At 38.2% G+C, this 22,940-nt stretch overlaps 1 protein-coding gene across 19 annotated transcripts in view; it reads right to left on the reverse strand.

Annotated features, from left to right (window-relative positions):
* Trpm3 (transient receptor potential cation channel subfamily M member 3) overlaps nucleotides 1-4,510 on the reverse strand; it is a 559,244-nt gene extending 554,734 nt beyond the window's left edge. For all 19 annotated transcript variants that reach the window (XM_008842767.1, XM_008842777.2, XM_008842766.1 and 16 more), the window contains exon 1: nucleotides 3,897-4,510. In XM_008842767.1, the coding sequence (XP_008840989.1) occupies nucleotides 3,897-4,073 (177 nt within the window). In that variant the 5' untranslated portion in view covers nucleotides 4,074-4,510. The remainder of the gene's footprint in view (nucleotides 1-3,896) is intronic.
* Nucleotides 4,511-22,940: the final 18,430 nt, after the last annotated feature.

The raw sequence follows: 22,940 nt of genomic DNA on the forward strand, positions 1-22,940 counted from the left end.
CCACTGCAAACAAAGTACACACCTCAGTTTTAGGGTAACGGTCAAGTGCCTTATCTTAGCAGACAAGGCTCTCAGTGATTTAAATCTCACTGCTCATTCTTCCTATTTCTTCTTTCTACTTCAATATCCAATTGTTTAGCTGTATTTCTCCTGTCCCAGGGAGCATGCAGGCTTCATTGTAGGGAATCACTATGGTATCTAATCAAGATCAAAATCCTTCACTTAAAAAAGAACTCCATGTTACAGACTATTTAACCTACCCAAGGTCACACAGCTGGTTAGCAAGACAATGGAATTAAAATAATGTGGTTAGATCTATCTTTCCCAGAGGTAATTTCTTTATTCTATTTTTAATATTTATTTTGTTTTTTATTTTTGTGTATGTATATTTGTGTGTCTGTGTGTGGGTATGTGCATGTGTGTCGGTGCTCACAAAAGCCAGAAGAGGGTGTTGGTTCCCCTGGAGCTGGAGTTACAAGTGATTGTGTGCTGCCCAACTCAGGTGCTGGGACATGAACTCTAGTCCTCTGGAGGAGCAGCAAGTGCTCTTAAGTGCTGAGCCATCTCTGCAGCACCTCTTTATTCTATTTTTGACATTGCTCACATTGCTCAAAGTCATACCATTGCTGAGTATAAAATGTTCAAAGTCTCAGCAGTCAAAATGATCATATACTTTTTATTAACAAGTTGACTTAAATGAGTATTCAGAACTTGTTACATCGCTTCCTTTTCCCTCCAGACTACCCATTTTCCAGAAGCCTTCCCTTGAGAAAGTCTGCCTAGACTTCACTACTAAGAAAACTCTCTGCCCTAAATATATCTTCAAACCCAACACATTACCAAAATAAAATCTCCCAAATAAAACAATGGCAGAGACAGACCTGATAATGACTATGAAATATGCTAAGAACATTCTGTCACTGAAACAAATGACTTTTATGATTAATTGCAGAATGAAGCCTTGAACCATACAAGAATGAAGCAAATGACAGCAGAGGAGAAACCATCTGGAAAGGGTTCCATCTGAAACGCATCCATTTCAAAGCAGGCGCTGTCATTTGGCCGTCATCACCAAGTGGCTGTCCAGAAACTCATTTTCAAGTGTTATTTCCAAATGCAGCCCCCAAATCAGAATGAGAGTTGCTTGGCATGTTCAAAATTTGCTCTGGGATGGACAAAACAACAAATGAGATGCTTTCTGAAGGAATAAGTATATTATAATATTTACTGGGGTTAATTATGCTTTAGAGGTGGCCCGTACCCCTTTAGAGTCCTATTTCTATCAGGATGTGGGAAATACAAAAATTAGATATAAGCCACTTCTAACTATTAATATGGTACCAAAGTAAGTTAGCAAAATCTCCATACTTTTTAAAGAATGGGAAAGGAAATTGGCTTGATCCCAGTCTGTCAGAACTGGGGAGTGACCATTGTTTAGCTAAATCTAATCAGGTCATCGGGCATTTGCTGACAAGTAGGGACATTAGAGAGGGCAAAGCGCATCAGAACAGTTGGAAAAGGAACAAAAATTACCTGTTGAATGGAGGAATTGGCTTTGTTAGTTAAAGGTTTCAATAACTCTGGATATGAACCCACCTATCCTTTAACCTGGTGGTGGGGGAGGGAGAGTGACAGTCTGAGGTGCGAGGAGGGGCAGGAAGCAGAAAGTAAGCAATGGACTGTAAGAAAAACCATTATTAAATATTTAATGTTTAGCCTAAGCCAAGAAGAACATTTACCCAAAGATGCAAATTCTTACTCAGGAGCTTCCAGTTTACTAGGAAAATAAAAGCAGGACAAGAATGCATAGGTACTAAGCAAAGCACAAACAGGACCGCAATAACCCAGGGGAGGAAATCCACACCACTGTGTTCATGTGGACGATACATACGCAAAAGAAGCTTGTACTTTTACCTACATATTGCTGGAAGAATTTGGTGTCATTTTGTTTGCTTGTAAGAATTTGAAATGTGCTTACTATATGAAGTCTCATAGGCTAGCTATGATCTCTCAACACAGAGATGTCAAGATGTCATTCAGAAGGAAATTTCTCTAGTAAAATGCATCCTGTCTTTCAGATATTGAAAACAGTGAAAGGATGCTCACTAATGTCCTTTATTAGATGAAGTGTTATCAAGTACCACATTAATAAATGGAATAAATGGAAGGATGGAGTTGAATGGAAATGAAAGCATTGGTCTCCTGGTTATAGTGCCTGTGTGTGTGTGTGTGTGTGTGTGCGCGCGAGGCGCGCACGCGCGCGTGCGTGTGTGCGTATGTGTTTTCAATTTTAAAAGGTGACAGAGCTCTTCTAAAAATAAATTATCTATCTCAAATATATACTTCTCTCCTGGGTTTGTGACTAGTAAATTAATAACAGTTTCTTTTAAAAATGAGTACTAATTAATAACATATTGCATATGCATTAATAATATATACAAATAAGAGGAGTTAGAAGGCATTATTTTGGGGTCAAGCCAGTGAATGACTTTAACTGAAAAGATGGTTCTCATTGCACATGGGCTCCACTTTCTCAGCCACAGTTAATTTGCCACACTCACATAGATGTTAACTGTCTGACCTCATTCACTTCATGCCATGTCACACATGTTGCTCGAATACAGCAAAAGCATGCATAATCCTAGGAACCTTCTCTTCTACTCCCCAGACCCCAAATGCTCTTCCTTCCAAATACTCCTTGGGAAGCAAGTCATCACCATGACAACCATAAAATGGGGTTTGAAGGGTACTTGGGGGTAGGCTCTGTGAAAGTTAATGCCAGTTTGTGTTTTTAACAGGGTCAGGAAAATTCAAGCAATGGGTGCCTCTGTTGTGAAGTACCACTTAGTTCTATGGAATTAACGATCCACATCGAACTTAACCAGAATAAGAACAAATAAACAAACAAAAACCTCCATTTCAGTCAGTTCCCTCAGTGACCACTAGCAATTAAATAAAAGATCATATATAATATGAAAAAGAGAACTAAGAACTTGTCCTGGCTGGTGAACTATTGTAAAACACTCAGAGATGGACACTTTCCCCCAAAACGTTAGGTGATTCTCTTTCCAGGAAGAAATATTTCTCTTCTGTACCTTTGCACTTTATTTTTATTTCCTTCTCTGTCAGGCAGATGATGAAGGTGAATTCTTAAGGAGTTATGTGGACTTTGTTTAGTAACTTTAATATATTTGCATCTAGAAACAAGAGCATTGTGGACATAAGGTGGCATTTCCCACTCAGGTGTAGTAGAAATCTTTTGTGTGACTCAGAGCTAGAGAGACCTTAGTTCAATGTCTGCTCAACAATACTTTTCCACTACCGACTCCACTGGAGAGACCAAGAGACAGAAATTACCAAAGCTTCAAAAATTAGGGGCACCAAAAAGTCGCTATGGGATAAGGCTCATTCTTTCTTTGTCTGTACCTGATTGACCACCTTACAATGTAGCTTCTAAAATAATGAGGAGAATCCTTTGTTCTCCTGGGTTCCATTTAAGGGAAAGTGGGTCGAAGGGCTTCCCCCGGGAAGGAAAAAAAGAGCCCCGAGACAAATGCTGGGGAATAAAAGACTTCACGCCCACTATTATTTCCACCCTCCCAAAGAAGTTAATTCTGTCTGGTGGACTAATGGTTAATAAAGGTGGGGGCGCGCACAGGTAGCCCCATCACCGAGACCATAATCTCATTCTCAAGTGTGGCTCAGGCCATCCTCCAGGTGGGGTGGGGGTAGGGTGGGGTTGCTGAGAACTCTCTCCAGCCACAGGCAACACAGCCAGAATTGCATTGCATGCATCTGCACTCCCCCAAACTGGCGTCCCAGTCCAAGTGCGAAGTTGGGCGTCAGTAGACCTGAAAAGCACAGTAAGAGCCATTCAAAGCAGCAAGTTACCGTACCTTGAGAAGTCTGACAGATGGGAGAAAGGCTGCGTGGCACAGCTTCCGGATGGTCCAATTTAGGGGTCGAGAAGCATCAGTTTGATTCATGACCCCTTCCAAATTCCACGGGGAAAAGAAGAAACTGCAAATCTGAGCAATGCCTAGAAAATAAACGACCCCCCACGGCCCTGGCATCCCATGGTCACCTCCACACCTTTAAATTCCATTAGGGAAGAAAGAGGCTTCCTGGAACTTGGGAGACTAGTCAAGTGGCTTTTCCTGAGCCCCTGAACCTTCTTAAGAAAGCCACCTCCCCTCTCCCCGCAGCCGTGCTCATGCATACCAAATGTGGCCGAATGGAGGCACACTGCCTGCTGCTTCGGGGAGGGGATGCAGGGTTTCGAAGGAGAGGGACAGCCTGCACAAAACAGCCTGTGGTCGGAGTAAGAGCAGCCTGCTCCAGAATGCACGCTCTCTCTTCTGCTCTCCTCCCAACAAACACAGGTCAGGCGTTGAGGGGGAACCCGGGCCATTTGCTTTGCTCGCTTTGTTTGGGGGGTAGCCAGGAGGAGAGCAAAAAGGAACAAAAATCAAGCCAGAGGGAGAACTTACACTTTCTTGCACAAAGCATCTTTGAGGGGCTGGAACTGGTGCAGGGGGAGGGGCTATGACACAGGGAGCAGGGATGCCTCTGAATGATAAGATAAATGCTTCCTTTCTGATTTATGTGACATAATAAATTGAGAGCTATCGTCAAATGGATCTATAGTAAAAGAGATCCCTGCCGTGTTCCGGGGTTTTTATTAACCGTGATTGACAGTCCACCCTGATACAAGCACCATATAGATGATAGATGGGCAGACAGCTGAGTCAAACTCACATACACACTCGCTGGGAGCAACGAGTTTTCCCTTTCATAGAAAGCCGTGCAAAGGAATGCATTTGTGACTTACCTTTTAGCAATGGAAGTTTCTAAATTGGGGGCTATCCCCTCCTGGAAAGCCTCCAGATATTCTTTCTCTGCAAGAAGTTTAACCCTTAAGGTGCCGTGCAGGATGCTGTTTATATAAGATGGTTTCCTCATTCTCACTCCCCCCTCCCCAAATTTTTCCTACAAAGACTTTAAGAAAAAGTAGCTGCATTAGAGTGCATAGTTTTTAAAGCTCATGTGGTGAAAGAGAATAAAGGTGACCTTTTCAACTTCATTTCACTCAGAGAAGGGACGCTCAGGAGGGCTAGGAGAGGAGTTTACCACCACACCCTTCATTTGAGCTACCCACTCTCCCCAGACATTAAAGTTCAGTGGGAGTATGGACCAAAGACTCTGTCCAGGAGAATCCTCAAATCCTTCAAACATTGCTAGCATACTTGTATTTTCCACTTTATCTCCCTCCCTGTAACTGTACAGATTTTCCATTTCTAATTGAGTGGAGGGGATGGGTAAGTCCCTGCTCCATGACTGTGTGCATTCTGAGGCAAAATCAAGAGACTCTAGAGCAGATGTGATACAAGGCTGCATTTCAGAATCAAGGACAACATATCTCCTAGAATGTAACAAATAAGTACCTGACATATCTATTATTGTCTATCTCCTAAAGTGCTCCTGAGTCAGAGACAGAAGAATATTGCACAAAAGCTATTATTTTGATGGAACACAGACCACTGACTTGAACAGCAAATTCATGTATCTGATTATTTCCTATCAAAGTAGTATTAATTTAACTGAACTCACACACATCTCATTTTCTGTCAGCATTCTATTTCCATAGTGTGTTAAAGACAGTTTAAAAATATTAACAAGCAGTGTGTATACATGTCAGCCATGGTGTTGGGTACTTTAAATGTGTTATATAAACTCCTGTCAAGGGCAATCCTCCAAAGCAGATGCCACTATCATATCCCTGTGTCACAGATTAAGCAAGTGAAGTCCAAAGAAGTTAATAGTGTCTAATATAGCTAGTAAAATTGGAGCCTTGAGAAGAACCATTTTACTGAGCTGTAAAGACACACCAACTCCATTTCTTTCATAATTGGGACCATAGCAATAAAACCACTACCTCAGTTTTCTGGTCATTTAACCTACATAGAGTTGAAATAAAAGCCTGAAGAATGGGGTAATCATGACGGTATGGCACTGAAGTTGCAGTTAACAGCCTGAATCCTGAAATCAGGCTGTATGGTTCAAATTCTAATTCTGACCCTGGCCTTGGACAACTTACCTAATCTGTCCCTTGGAATCTTTTATCTATGAAATGGAGACAGTATAACCACCTAGGGTTCTTGTGAAGAGTTAAGCTAGTACCAGTGCAGCACTTAGGTGCCTGATATATTCTAAGTCCCTTCTACCATGATTCATCTTCTAAGCAACTTGTCAATTCTAGGCTGGAAATCCACTGACATTTTCCATTAAGAACACTCAAGTATGTATGCTTTCAGTACTAGGTAATGAAATCAAGCAAGATAAATTAACCTGGATGCTTTCTATGATACCATGAGTTTCATAAATGGAGTAAAGAGGAAAGCAGAGGACTGCAAAGACAACAGGACTTTCCTCAGGCTTTATTACAGAATGGTAATCATCACATTGCAAGGTATCGCTTTCAGTGAGGCTACAAGGAGCCAGCATTTCTAAGCTATTAAATGCCCTTAAGTGATTGCTTTGCAGTTGTGAGACGTCTGCTCCAGCGAAAGGCAAGATCATTACAGTTGCCTACTCTTACTCTCACTATTCTAAAATCTTAAGAACCCACAAAAATAACAGCATCATTCTGAGACCAGTCTTGATCCTCTTAGCCCTTTAATTTTTAAGAATAACACTGGTCAAAGAAAATAGTTAGGTTCTATGTGGAATGAGGAAGCAGTAGGACTCACAGCTTCTCTGACAGCAACCAGAAGAGTAAACACAAAACCTTCAGGGAATAGATTTAGAATCTGTACAGCAAAAGAGACAAAGATCAAAAGGAGCTACTCAAATGAGTGTCTGAAGGTGGTATCCTCCTGCCATTGGGGTAATTTGGGCCAGGATTCTTTGCTGTCAAATATTTAAAGAGGGGTTTTCCTCCTTTTCACTTAGAAGAAATGATATTTTCCACGTGGAAGGAGGTCGTCCATTCTTTTAGGGAGGACCCTAGTGAGGAAAAAAGCAGTGAAGAGCAAGCCGGACCAAGGTAAGTCTCTCACATGTTCAAAATGTTCATTTTAAATCTTGAGTGTTGGTGTTTACAAATCTAAAGAAAAAAACACTAACAGGCCTTAAACTGTGTGAACAGATTACCTTTTAGTACTAAAAATAGCAAATTGTATGTACCAAACTTTTGTACTCTAAACAGCGCCTTTCAATAAACACCCATTCCATTCCATTCTATGCTACATAAACCAGACTCTGCCCATTGATAATCTGCCTTTTCTATTTCCTTTGGAAGTGGTGTATTTAAGAACCCTGATCAGGGGGACTGGAGAGATGGCTCATCAGTTAAGAGTATTGGCTGCTCTTGCAGGGTATCTAGATTCAGTTCCCAGCACCTATGTAGAGGCTAACAACTGTCCATAACTCCAGTTCCAGAGGTGCTGACACCTTCTTCTGATCTCTGTGGCACTGCCTGACATGGATGCACTTATATATATGCAAGTGATACACTCATACACATAAAATAATAAAAAAATTTTTAATTTTAAAAAGAATCCTGGTAAGATTTGTGCTCAGTCTTTCTGCTAATAGTGAACCACAACTATAATCATTTTATATTTCTTCCTTCAAGACCATGCTCTCTGTCTTGAGGAAAATCATGACACTTTGATGGAGCATGGTATCATTCTCAGTCTTCTCTATGATGTCCCTAAGATGTAAACATGCTAACATGAAAGCCTATGGACGAAAGGACAGTAGCCAGATAGATCAGGATGTTTATAGATCTCATTGATCTATAAGGCTGTTATTGTTTCCAAATATGTTGTTCTTCAAATAGATTAAATAACTTTTTTCTCCATTTGAAGAATTTTCCCCTTTGAGCATATTTTATAGATAACAGATTCTGAAATAGACTGATGTATTAGAATAAACTACTCATTGTGTTAACTGGCCTAAACAGCATTCCTTTCATATAAAACAGCAAAATCTCAGAATTATAATGATTGTCTGTATCACTCGGGTTGTTCCCCAGATTCCCAGGCTTTGTTGATGCCTATGGTTGCTTGAAGTAGGTGAGGTTTTGAGGAAGATCATTGCATGTCTGGACAACTTCAAACGACAGAAAGTTCTTCCTTAGACTGCGGTGAAATGTACCTCCTTGTGACTTTCAAGTGCTTTTCAGAGACTGGTTCACCAACTGCTTTTCTTGTTTCTTCCTTCCTAAACTGCACTCAAATAGGGCTGTAGAATCTTTTCTCCACAGTAGACATCTTGGAACATTAATCCTTCTTTACAAATAGGTGTACAGCTCTTAGTAGAACGTCCTCTTTGGGGTTATAAGAACATAGCCTCTTCAGGGATATGATCAATATTATGCCACACTGATGTTTTAAACATAGTAATGCTCTAATCCCTGTAAATCCTTCTCATAATAATCTTTGAGGGAGCTTTGAAGAGAAATTCACTAGCAATTGACACTCTTTAGAAAATTTCATAAGTATAGGCAACACTTATGATAGCTGATCAAAAATGGCAGTCTCTCTTACAGACACACACACACACACACACACACACACACACACACACACACACTGAACCAATAAGTGTCATTTTCTTTTTTTAAAAAAAATATTGACCCTGGCTTATAAAGGAGGTGGCAGTGGGCTAGTAGGAAGCCCACACTTGTATTAAGAAAGCAGGCTTGCTCTATCTTCATTTTCATCCGATAGCTTTGAGGTTAACATCATTCCAAACTCAAATTCTGCCTCATATTCAGTGTAGGCCTGAGTCAGTCACTTAATCTATCAAAGCCTTAGTTTCTCAGTATTGAAACAGGATATACTGTACTTTCCACCTTCAGAATTTGAAAGTTAGAAACACCACAAATAAAGATGATTGTGATTAACATTATTAACATGAATTATATCTTTCACCGACTCTGCTTAGCACAACGGTGAAGAGGAAGGGCCACGTGCCCAATATAACCCAGTTTTACCATCTACAAGAAGAGTTGGGAATGTCACTTAACGTCATCACACTTTGGTTTCTTATCTACAAACGGGATAATAACATAATCTATATTGAAAGAATATTGTGAAACTAATAGCTAATATGCTCAGAAGTGGTAAAAGAGGATACTGTTTGTTACAAAAGCTCAAAAATACTAGTAATTTATGATTATCCTTGTTGAAGTCATACGTGCTGTCCTATGACTTTTGCTCTAAAGAAGCGTAGTACATCCTTCAGGATCGTGTGATGCTTAGGTCTTAAATGGAAACATCCAGGAGCAATCCCAATGTATGCTAAAGAAGAATACGAGGAAGGACACTTTAAAACAAATAAAATGTAAAGCGTTTTCTCTTTTCCCTTGTTCTCCTTCCAGTAGGGGGAGCAGTTCCTGAGAACATAGAGGAGAACCACACCCGGCTTTCCTCAGTGCTTTCTTCTCTGTAGCTGAGAGGGGACCATACAACTGTGAATATAATGTGAAACTTTCATATCTAAAAATGCATTACTTTGGAAACGCAAAGGCACATAAGCAGCTTGTATATCACTAAAAGCAAAAACATCACACACACACACACACACAGAGTATTGCAAATATTCAAAGACCAAGAATTAAAACACACCCTCATTTAGCTTTGAAAAACCTATTATAATCATTCACAAAGGGGATGATTTTGGGCATGATTCTAAAATTTTAATGAGTCCATGGAGCCTTGTTAAAAATATGAGAACTTGAGATATTCATGTCTAACTGCTTCATATTCATGATACCCTAATATTTGAGGTGCTATTCATTATTGCAAATCTCTCTGTTCTAAGCTTAGATATCAGTAACATACACATATACAAAAACAGATATACCACTGCACAGAGAATTTAAGTATCTTGGAGAAATTTGTTATGAAATCCATTAGTCTGACCAAGTTGGTAAAGAGCTCAGTTAATACCTTTACAGCTGGAATATTCAAGCAGTCACCTCTAATTACTACTTAAATAAATTGTGTGAGTTGAGGAGAAGCTCAGTGATACATTGTTGGTAGTACAGCTTAAGACAGATTTACTGGCCACTGGAGGCTCAGAAATACAAAAATTCAAGTTCAGACCTTACACATACCTACACAAACACCCTCTGACTCCTACCAATGAGAGCTGAGAGCTTCTGTCAGCCACACACCCTGCCTTGTGCATTTTGAGCCTCTGATGCTAATAATCAGCTCTGAATTAGACCCTAAGGTCTGCTCACCTGGGAAACAGAGACATGCTGTGATCTAGAAAAATCCTCAAAGTGATAACACTGCTTGGGAGAGGATTTTAATGAAGAAAGCTAATGAAAATTGTACTTGCTGTCTATTTTTGTAATTCTTCCAGAAAATGCATCACTGTTTATATTTATTCTGTTATTTTATTTTCAATAACCACGAGTCTTTCATTTTATTTTAAATAAAAGTAGTGCAGGAATTTGATAATTTTAGTTTTTGACAGTCATTTGACCAATTTTTGTTCTGTTTTGTTTTGTTTTTCTTATGAAGATGAATAAAATCATTGCAAATTGAATGAACTTTGAAGTCAGGAAGAAATGGGTTTGAATCCATGTTAAGTCACCAGGAACTTAACATAACTTTTATAAGTCCTCATCTTTAAAATAGACCTGATTATGAGAATGCTGAAATGATTGGAAACTTTTGAGTACTATGAAGTATATAATGTATCAAGCCATCTAAGTGCTGAGTCTATTCATTTGTTATAACAAATTTAGGAAGTTTACAGGATTATCTCAAAATTACAGACAAATGAATAGTTTCAAGAAGCCTGCAAGTCACTTGACCCAAGGTGAACTTAAGTCTAGGTTCATCTGGTCCTATAATCTGTTACAGAATCTTACCCACTACAAGATGCTGATAGCACTCAAAAAGGAAAAAAAAAAAGATTTAAGAAAGGTTCTTGTGACTTTCAATGAAGAAATCAGCATTATGATCTGATAAGCCAGAAAAGAGGTAGAGTGATGCTGGGGACCTAACCTAACACCAGAGGCAGCACAGAGGGAGCAAAGTCCGCCCAAGGAGCTGCTCAGGCTGGTTTCTGCTCTCGCCTTTTGCACTTCATAGTCCCAGTGGGCAGACCTCTACAGACTGTCCATATTCATTCGGCATGCTCAATATTCAAAACCTGACTTTCAGGATGGTATTTATTAAGTGGAAAATGAATGTTTCTATAAAGTTTGTACAATAGGTTCAGTTTTTTATGCATATAAACTCATTTAGTTATTACCATCCAACTTACACTTTCTAGATGAGAAAACTCATGCTTAAATTAAAAGTCAAATGTCCAAATTCATCCAGTAACTTTCAGAACCATGCTTTTAATTCATATATGAACTCCTGATACATTGCAAAGTTTTAGGGTATAAAAATCCCTACTTTGAGTTAGTTTCAGATATTCTAGTAAGGCATGCCACTTTACACACCTAGAACAGCAACTGGTCGCCTCAGCCACACAAAGATGCCAAAATGTGATGGTTATCATTGTGGATAAAAAAAAAGAGTATCTATGTAATCTTTTAAATAAAATTATGATAATTATTCAAGACTATTTGACCTTCATATAAAATATACAAAGCGTTGGAGGGGGGCTAACATTTTCAAGGCTCTACTAATAACCTGAAGTCAGAAAATGAAGATAGGCAGGGAGACCTTAATTTATGACACATCATGTAGTAGTTAATGAATCAGACACTGACCTGTCATTCTAAGCCCAGCAAGGGCTTCTTTTAGAAGACTGACCAGTAGCTGAATTGATGCAGTGTCTCTGATTGACTGTGTAATATCTGTGCCAGCTTCTAAGTCTTCCCCCACAAGGGAGTAGAGGGATGACTATAGAAAAAGACAGCATAATGTTCTACAACATCCTACATTTTCTCAAGGGAAAAAAACTTGGAAAACAATTTTTGGTAAATAATAAAGTTATAATACGTGTTCTGGTCCTTTATTTAAATTTTTATGTAAGTAAACAGATGGTTACAGATCATATGAAAGAATGATCACTTCAATTTTATGAGGCTATCCACGATTAGAAGAGGTCATGGTTACTCCTGTAAAGGAAACCATCTAGTCCTCTCCATGGAATCAGGAGACAATCTACTCCTCACCTTGGTTTTCCGTGTTGTGACTCAGCTGGTTCTGCCCATCTCTCTAGCCTCAACTCTGGATCTCTTCTCTATTTATCACCCTTCAATCACCTGTATTCTTTTCCTTTTAGCATCTGGATGTCCTGCCACAGGACATTTGTATATGCTCTTCTCTGTTCTTCCCCCTTCCCGCATTTCACAGATAACTCCTTCTTAAGAATGGGAACTCAGTTTGAGGGTCATCTCCCTAGAGAACCATTTCTCCATTTCCTCGCTGTCCTTTGTCACTCACTGAAGTCGTCTCTTTGAGTTCCTTTATACCTTTTAGAATTTCTAATCACTCAATTTCTTGATTTACTTCCCATCTCCTATTTGAACATAATTCCTTTAGAACAGTCATCAACGGTACCCTAGATCATAGCAGAGTATCTGGAACATGAGGTGAACTCAGTCAAACTCTGTTGACTGCATAATGAATAAGCAAGAAAAAGTGAACGAGGCACATTTATTGTAATCACTCCTTTCGAGCAGCTTAGAAAAGGCTTATGGTGCCTATAGTTGATTAAAAACCCAAAAACATACTGATTCTTCAGAGCATTTTAACGTCCTTAAATTTTAACTGTATAGTTTTTTAAAAGTCCAAGAGATGTTACCAAAAATTAATAAAATTCCTTTTATTTTATTTAGTTAGAGCTCACAGGCTCTAACTACAATTATAGGTCAGGCTCAGAACACAGAGGTGTTTGAAAAAGAAAAGCAACATAAGAAAAGGGACAGGTGCAGGTATCAGATATTCATGAAAACCTCCAGCCACTTAGCACTCTTGAATACCTAACCCCATCTAGACATCTCCTGCAATGACTCTTCATTGATAGCTTAACCACAGAATATGGTTTCATGATGGAGAATCCTGCATTTCATAGAAAGGCAAATCTTGATTCAAAGGTGTAGGCACATTAACCTATACATCAGCAATAGCAACCAGATTCAAATAATAAAGCAGGCTGATGCTGACTCTTCACAATGTGGTTTGAACAAGCATCTTCTGTTTCATGGTCCACAACTGCTCACATGTTGATGAGAAAGATGGACTGTTGGCCTCATTTTACAGATGTACAAACTGAGGCTCAGCCACACAGCTGACTCTCCCGTATCTCCAGCTTCACCATCTCCTTTTCTTTCCAGTTGACTTTGTGGCCTCTTCATGCCAAAGCTAATTCTTAGAGTGAGCTGGATACTGAGGTCAAAACTTCATCTTTAGGAAAATAATATGGATGAATTTCAAAATCACAGAATTCTAGAAAAAACCGGGAGTGACAGAAAAGAGAGTCATGGCTGCCAGATTGCCAGATTGGAGAATGAAATGGCAACAGAAGCGTGCTGGGAGCATTTTCAAGGTGATGGAAACATTCTTATTTTCAAGCCATAGGCAGATGATCTACTTCATAGGATTGCCAGAATTCACTAGACACTCAAAGATTGAAGGGTTTGTTTGTATACAAGTTGAAGAAGTCTGGTGTGGTGGCACATGTCTTTAGTCCCAGCACTTGGGAGGCAGAGGCAGATAGATCTCTGTGAGATCAACATAGTGAGTGCCATGCCAGCTGGGATTACACAGAGACCCTGTTTCAAAACAAACAAACAAACAAAAAACCCACAAAAATATGAAACAAAGAAAACTTAAAAAAATGGGGAAATATATTTATTTTCCCTTGGTTATACTAAGCAATTTTTCATTATTTAAAATTCATAAAGGTATAAAAAATAAAAATTATCTATGCTGTAGTTCACATATGGAATTGCCCCCAAAGCCATGCTATAAGGTTGTTCACTGGAGTGGCCTTATTGAGAAGTCGAACACTGTTCCAATTTGAGTGGGGCCCAGCGAAAGTCTTTAGGTCACGTAGGACATGTCCTTGAAGGGGCTAGCAGGAACGTAATCCTCTCCTCTCTCGTTTGACACAATTGCATGGCTAGTGGCTCTGCTCTACCATGAACTCCTACGATGCTGTGCTGCCAAAGCGAACAAGACCAGCCAGTAAAGAATCAAAAGCTTCGGAACCATAAGCCACAAGAAACCACTGCTCTTCATAAGCTGATGGTCTCATGCGTTTGCTATCGCAGCAGAAAGCTAACAAAACTTATAGCTCCATTGCCTATCAATAATTATTGATGTGGTTTTGGATATTTAGTCAAATATTTCAGATATCATACTTCATATATAGCTATATATGATTGTATCATTAATTAATATGTATGTTATTGAATACTCAGAGAACATATTAAATGTCAACTTTGAATTCATTTGTATTACTCAGAAGAAGAAAATCAGCTTGCTTCCATTTTACTATTTTAAATAGTTCTCTAATGGATATTCTTAATCATAAATTTTTGTGTAGATCTTTGATTATCCCCAAAGCCATGCTATAAGGTTGTTCACTGGAGTGGCCTTATTGAGAAGTCGAACACTGTTCCAATTTGAGTGGGGCCCAGCGAAAAGTCTTTAGGTCACGTAGGACATGTCCTTGAAGGGGCTAGCAGGAACGTAATCCTCTCCTCTCTCGTTTGACACAATTGCATGGCTAGTGGCTCTGCTCTACCATGAACTCCTACGATGCTGTGCTGCCAAAGCGAACAAGACCAGCCAGTAAAGAATCAAAAGCTTCGGAACCATAAGCCACAAGAAACCACTGCTCTTCATAAGCTGATGGTCTCATGCGTTTGCTATCGCAGCAGAAAGCTAACAAAACTTATAGCTCCATTGCCTATCAATAATTATTGATGTGGTTTTGGATATTTAGTCAAATATTTCAGATATCATACTTCATATATAGCTATATATGATTGTATCATTAATTAATATGTATGTTATTGAATACTCAGAGAACATATTAAATGTCAACTTTGAATTCATTTGTATTACTCAGAAGAAGAAAATCAGCTTGCTTCCATTTTACTATTTTAAATAGTTCTCTAATGGATATTCTTAATCATAAATTTTTGTGTAGATCTTTGATTATTTCATGAAGACACAATTTAGGATGAGCAATGACCTATATAGATATTTCCATACTGCCATCCAAGAATGTACCATTTCATATGCCCCTCAGCAATGTGGAAGAATGACTTTATTAGCAAGTCACTGATGAAACTGCACATCTAATTAATTTTATTTCTGGCCAAGTTGATCAAAGAGGAACAAATACATAGACATTATTTTTTAAATTAAAAGGCTCAGTTTTCTTTCTGGCAAGTCTGGAATTCTATCAAATTATTTCTTCTTTCTATTAGAGATTAACATTTCTCATTAGTTCTTGAATCTGGCTTTACAATACGGAAGATTGTCCCTTGTTGTGCTAGTTGCTAGTTGTTGTATATTTTCCCATTCATCTTTACCTCTTTAGATTCTTTTGATATTGAAAGAAAATTGTAACATTTATATACTCAACCTAGTCGTCCTTGAAGAACTGTCATTCCCAACTCAAGTTTAGATACAAATTTTCATTTTGTGTGTTTGTGTGTGTGTGTGTGTGTGTGTGTCTGTGTCTGTGTATGTGTGTGCTTTTTAATCTCTCTCAGAACATTTTAAAAATCAAGTAAGATTTCCTTGCCAGTAGTTGACCAAGCTACAACCCCATATTTTTCTTCTTTATTACAGGTTTGTTAAAGTACTGTTATAAAATTTTCTAACTTAAAATGATTAATACAAGAATCCTCTGTTCAATGATGTAATTCACAATCTATTCTAAATGGCCCTCATTACTTCATATTGTCAGGTATTATTAAGAGCTTTTTTCTTAGTCATAAATTATTTCCATAAATTAAAAAATCCACATGCCTTGAAATACTATAATCTCTACCTGGGGTAAATTCAGTCCTAAAACATACAGTGTAGCAGTGATCTCTACCACAGAACTGACTGGCAAAGGTGAACAAAGTGCTATAGCTAAATGAATCAAACATATGTTTCCAAGTTTGACATAACAAAAAATCACCAGAGACTTTGACGATCAGAGCCAATGCTTTCAACTAAGCTCTGTGGAAAGGCAGCCAAAAAAAGAGAGCTTATGTTTTCAGAACTGTTGATTTGGCATAAAACCAGTTGGTGACAAATTCAATTTGAGAAGTTACCCCTCTCAACAGACAAGGTGGGTAAAAGACTAACAGAAAAAGAAGAAAATCAAGAGGCGTTCTTATAAACACAACCTTATAAGAACATAGCCACCCAAACCCCAAAATGCTGGATCATCAATTATGATAATTTTCAACAGAGTTTTCAGTTATCTTAGTGACTCCTCAAGCATTTACTTGGCTCTAAAATGTATTTGTATCATAAAGCACAGACTCTTGTAAATGGCAATTTTGGTTGGCATCTTGCCCATAAACTGATTACCCCTGCCTTTTACAGTCCCCTTTATTTTATGCAAATTCTGCCATGTGCTTCTTCCAATTCCTTGGTGGGGGTGGACAGAGAGGAGAGTGTAAGCCGAAGTCATAAAGACATAATTGCATGGCATAGGTGACTCTGGAAACCTTGAGAAAGTACAGAGCAGAGTGTGAATGCAGCCGGAGCATAGCTCCTGCTTGTGCCTCTGAGACTTGGGATGATGGCCTTAGAGAAAGGGTGAATCTGATTCTCTTTCAAATTCCTAAGAGAACTACCATTTTTTAGATTTAAGGCCAATTCCATAAATTTTTTCATCCTTTCAAATTTGCCACAAATAAAGCATTTTTAGCATTACCTGTTTTGAATAGTGTCTATTGTCTGATATTTAATACAAGATCCATACAATAAGACAGTCCAAGATACTGATTCACCTAGAATACTGTCAAGACACAGACCAAAAAGGAGATTTTTGCAGTACTATGAGAGTTTATGTTGTAAGACTTCTTGAAAAAATATCTATGAGTAAATGCTTATTTTCTGGCAGAAAGTGAACACCAGAAAATTCTGGTCTCTTTTTTTTTCTCAGTAGAATGAAATAGTCATATTTACAGTGCATATTTATTACAAACAAAACTCTTTGCTGAGGAGTTATATAAATACATATCTCTAGGTATAAGAATTTATGTGTCACTTTTGCAGTATGATCATGAATTTAACATTTTTAGTAAATATATAAAGATTCCATTTAAATGTGGTTAAAGTTTAATTGATTAGACCAGCTAGACTAATGTGTAAATCCAGATAACTTCTGAATGTCTATATGTGTTCAGCACTATGCCAAAAACTGAGAACACAAAGAAATAAGACATACACAGTGCTCATAAAGGGGAAACATTGGGGCAAAGTAATTGAAGAGACAGGAAATTCACACAGCATGGAAAATGTAAGAGCCAAGACTGAACAGGAAAGTCAGCTCCTGTTAGCCTCTCTCCTGCTCCAAGTCTCTCAGCCTTGATAGCAAACAGGACCCTGTATATACTAAAGCAAAACAACACAAATAACCCATTCATCTACCTAAGAAAGCAAACAGGGCTGGGGAACCCCACTGTGACACCACCTTGTGACTGGGACTCTGATTCTTGACATTCCTATTTACTTTCTGAATAGTTCTTTCCAGTTGCATACCTTAATCTCCTGGTCAACAATTCTAACAGTCAATGTTCTCTTGAAGACATTCCTAGTGGTATTGTGGTGTGTCCTAGGAAATTAAATGACTTGTTTTGTTCTAGTTTCATCCTCCTGCTATAAAACACTTTGACCAAAAGCATCTTAGGGCATAAAAGAGTTTAGCTCATTTTACACTTCCAGATTGCATTCCATCATTGACATAAATCCAGGTAGAATTCATGGCAGGAACTTGTAACAGAAACCACAGAGAAACACGGTTGCTGGTTTACTCTCTGGCTCATGCTTAGTTTTCATATACAAGCCGGGACTACGTGCCTATGGATGGAACCTCACACAGTAGGCTGGGCCCTCCTACATCAATTAATAATCAAGACAGTCCCCCACAGGCCAATGTGATCTAGGCAATTCTTCACTTGATGACTATAGGTTCTATCAAGATGACAGTTAAAGCAAACTAGGACTCTGGTAAGATGAGGGAGCAGGTTGCTTCTCTCACATACTCTCTTTGATTCAGTGTAGATGGAGATTAACTGGGACATGGGCGTACAAGAGGAGCATCTGGGAGACACAAGGTTTACAATCTACTTCTAGAAGCTAAAATGTACAGTAAATGAAGACACAGAAGTGGGAAATGGTAGAATAAGCCTGGTAAAACCAACAAAGTAAGAAGATCCATTTACTTGAAACCAAGAAGTGGTTTCTATGGCAGAAGTATAAACAGGATAGATGATCATGGTTACTAAGATCCTTAAACTGAGTAACTGAATAGAGAAGGTGGGTGGATGGGCCCTGAGGAATTACTGAGCTTGTCAAACGCTGGAATTAAAAATAACCTCAGAACTGCGGGTATAGCTTAGGGACAGAGCTCTTGCATTGTAATACCAAAGACCTTGAGGTCCATCCAGAACGCCCCTCCAAAAAAAAAGTGATTTTAGAATTGCGTTTAAATGGGCAACACTACAAAGAGGAAAATCAACCTTAGCAGCAGCTGCAAATAAGTATTAATTCTTCAGTGTTCAGTCATTGAAACCAAAGTTTCCTTTACCTACACACCCAAGGACAGCATATTCTTCTTATAGTTGAGGTAAACATCTTACGATATGTGTTAAATAATGCAAAATAATTATGATTTCTGATGTGCTCTTTCCCTAAATCTTTTTTTAAAGGCATTGGAATTTATACAAAAAAAGACAAAGAAGGAAAAGATACTACTTCAAAGATATAAAGATTAAGTGCCGCCATTATCTTGACCCACAGTAAGGCAAAAATCTATCACTTTTGATATAACTTCTCCTTATAGAAAGAATATCAAACAAAAGTTTAATAGTCTAATAAGCATGAAGTGAACAGATTAACTTGAGAGCTTATATAAATATTTAAGAGAAGCTTGCCTAAGCAGAACAGTAACATGGAAAAATGAATTCTGATAACAGTTTTAAAAATCCATTAGTGGGATTATAGACAATGTCTAGCAATTATATTACCCTAAACTCTGGTAAATTGGCTAGCCAATTCGAATTGTCTTAAGCTGTTTGCTTGAAACAAAAGCGGCTATTCTCTTATTTCTCTTTAATTTTCCAATTGGAATGCACAACTTTGACTTTCACCCATTTCTCATTTTGATATGTTACTGAAAGACATATGCAAAAGACTCAAATTTTCTGCAAAATGTCCAAAAGAAAGCTTCAGGCTTAGATGACACATTTTAAGCATTCTTGGAAACTAATATTTTACCCTATTTTAAAAGTTTAAGTTATATATTGAAGGAGTTTTTACAATTAAAAACAGAAAATAATACTTTGGAGAGATATTAGGAACCATGAAAAATGAAGCCAAGCCCTTTCTGAAGCCTACACACCTGGTCACATGCAAGACCTTCTGGGCCTCTTCCTCCTCCCTTTTCCCTCTTCCTGGGTTTAAATCTCAGGTATTTCAAGAGAAAAGCTGGTACTTTCCCATTCACTGGTGGAGGAAATCATGGCCACATCTCACAGTTGTCTCAGGACACAGAGAACATGCAGAATACAAAAATACTCCTGATTTTCCTTTGGTTATTAAGAACATTGTCCTTTAGTGGGTTATGTATGCGAGTGTCTGAAGGGAAATCAGTGAAACTCTTTCTTCTTTAACAAAACTTTAGTTGGCTCGCTTAACATAGTAGGTCCAATAATTGAGTTTTACATGAAAACAGGTAAACATTATGGTTCATAGATTGTATTTTAGGACAAGTGCTTTACAAACAAAACAAAAATATTCACTGAATGATAGGCTTAAATTGAGCCCATTTTTTCAACAATTCGAGCAGCAGTTAAGGTGGAAACTCTCCCAGGCTTCCTCGAGGAGTCCTGGGGTCCTTAATTGGCCTTTGGATCCCCCAGAATATCGATGACATTTGTTCAAACAACCATGTACGTTTCTGTTTGTTCTAATATAGAAATTGATTTTTTTAAAGTGACTATTTGGTTTTCTACTTACAAACATGAAAAAGGCTCTTTATCGATCAAGGTAACACTAAGTTCTGCTGTGTATAACATGTATAACGACGGTCTGTGATTAGTGCATCTAAAAAAATGCTTCTTCATTTTCCAGAATAATGGACTTGGCTGTGGAGTTCATTACTTTTGTCCTTTCTGATCTCCACAACGTTCCTTTCGTTGGTTTTATTTCCTCCTTCATAGCCTTACTTGATTCCCTACATAGCTGTTATTTTATCTTCCAAAATTGCTCTCCTTTCTCAATGTAGTTCATGTGTTAAATGGAATAAGCAGTTTCCTCCAAGAGTAAATTGAGGGTAAGAGTCTATTAGATGAATTTTCCCATTAGCTAGAGTCTGCACTGAAAGGGGTGAGTGGCAGGGTATCCTGAGGGGTTTTCTCTGATGAGAATTTCATAACTTCTGAAGCTCTAAGGAAAACCCCAGCCTTAACACTGGAGACTGTATTAAAAATAACTATTAGAGGTGATAAACATTACCACTGAAATCTACCCGATGACTTTATATCCATATGTGTGTGCCAAGGATCTGAGTGCAACCGACTATGACTAGTAATAACCAGATACATGCAGATTAGAGACGCATGCGCCAATATCTAAGTGTTATTAGCAAAAACGAGTCTTTCTGTAAGAAACAGTATATTTTAAAGTGAAATGCAGATCTTTTTTAAAGGTTAAAACCTCACTCAATTTCATGTCTTACAGGGTTTATACTGAGTTCAATATTGTATAACTGTATTAATTCAACTGTGAACCTAAAATTTTTATAGCCACTTTTGAAAGAGATGTATCTTTGCTCTGGAAATTGTTATTGAGTACATTAAAGCTATAATGAAATGCTTCTTCTAAAAAATAAAAAAAAATATTAAAACAAAAATTTTCACTCATTTTCATCAATATTTTAGGAAAACTACTGCACAGTCTTTCAGTTCTAAAACCAGGAACAACATACTTCTCTTATCTGGAAATTTTCACAGTGACAGTGAGTGTGCGGATAGTGCAGAAAGGGTTAGCAATAACAGGAACAAATGAATTTATAAATCATTTGTAAACAAATATTAGTTGGTGTGTATTGGTCTACTTTCCCATAGGAAACATTAACTTATATTAGAATTATTTTGTTTACTGCAGTCCAGCGTAGTTAATCATGAGAGCAGCAATGGTTATTAAATGCTTCTGCTGTGCCAAGCATGAAGCACAGCAATAATCTGCCTTATAACAACAGTGACATACATTTTGGCTGGCTTCTCAATTGCCATCTCACTTTCTTTTTATTTGTCCTGTCAGATGTTTAGATGTTGGTTTCCAGGGTTCCATTATAACTAGCTCTAGTTGGTAATCAGAAAAAAAATGGGGAGTGGGGAAATCTTCCCTGTTTTTTAAAGTAGAAAAAATATCTTCAAATTCTTGCTACCCTTGCTATGTCACCTAGTGTTCTACCCCGTCCTGCCATACCTGTGGGAATGTGTGACTGGAGACAGTGCTATCTGACACTACAGCAAGTGTCTTGGTATCAGACTGAGAAAGCCAAGATCCAGACAGAAGCTCCACCTAGCAGACCACATGTGTACTGTGGAGAAACGGGAATCATCTGACCACACGGATTCTTAGTTATCTCAGACCAGTAAATACTTGTTTAAGCCAGAGTAGGTTTTCTGGTACCAGTAGCTACATGCTTCAATAAAAAATATGCCTATGACAGGAATTGTGATGAGTTCAAAATGAGCCTCAGAGTTGCACAACTGTGAAGTGGCAGAGACACATTGGGACTCAGACACCGTAACTCCACTGTTCTAGTCCCTACACACAGCATTGTCTTTTCTAATGGAAATAGAAAGTTTGAAAGTAGACTGTTTTCCTTCCCTTCTTCATTCTTCTAATGTGTCCCGATGCTACTTTTTCTCATAACCTCCCCTCACTTAGTGTGACATTCTGAAATATTCCCAAGTTCAGTTGCTTATACCATTCTAAAATAATGTTTGAAAATACTTTAACACCACAGTATCCTTGAAGCCAACAGACATAGAACCTTCCTCATTGATTGCTCCAAGTTGACTGCCCCTTGTTTTCCCCTCCTTCCTTTCATTTCTTCCTTCTTTTAAACACTCACTGAGTGTCTGCAGTGTGCAAGGCATTAGAGGTATACACTTATGCTGTAAGTATAAAGACAGGCAACACTAGATCCTAACAGTGTACTCATAGATATACCTGAAAATACAGAATATTAACAGACTGCATACCTACACTACAGTGACAAGTACAACAATATAAATGCAAGCAAGGTAGAATTTTAGCACAAAATAACAAAGCAAATGGCTCTGCCTAGGGGAATATTAGGGATTCTCAAAGCGTTGTTTGGCCTTCACACGAGCATAATAAAATTTAGTTTCTATGGTCAAATGTGGCCAGATAAGAACCTTGGTACCTTAGCATATTTGTCATGTGTTCATTCATGTTACCAGATCGAAAATATTATGTATCATGCTTTTATCCTTCTATTCTTGCAAGAATCCAAATCCAGCCAACTCAACATGATGTTCTGAAGTGTAAAATAAAAATTTCCACAAAAAACTAACAGAGCCCCTAGACTGCTGTTCTGTTCCTAAGTTTTTCAGTCTTTCTCTGTTAGCTTCAATAAATTAATTAGCTGTATTAAGGTATTAAAACTCACTTCCAGGACTGGAGAAGTGGCCCAGTGGCTGAGAGTGCTTAGTATGCAATCATGAGTATCAGAGT

This window comes from Nannospalax galili, unplaced genomic scaffold (assembly GCF_000622305.1).
Source record: "Nannospalax galili isolate Female #2095 unplaced genomic scaffold, S.galili_v1.0 scaffold761, whole genome shotgun sequence".
In the NCBI taxonomy this organism is placed as follows: Eukaryota; Metazoa; Chordata; class Mammalia; order Rodentia; family Spalacidae; genus Nannospalax; species Nannospalax galili.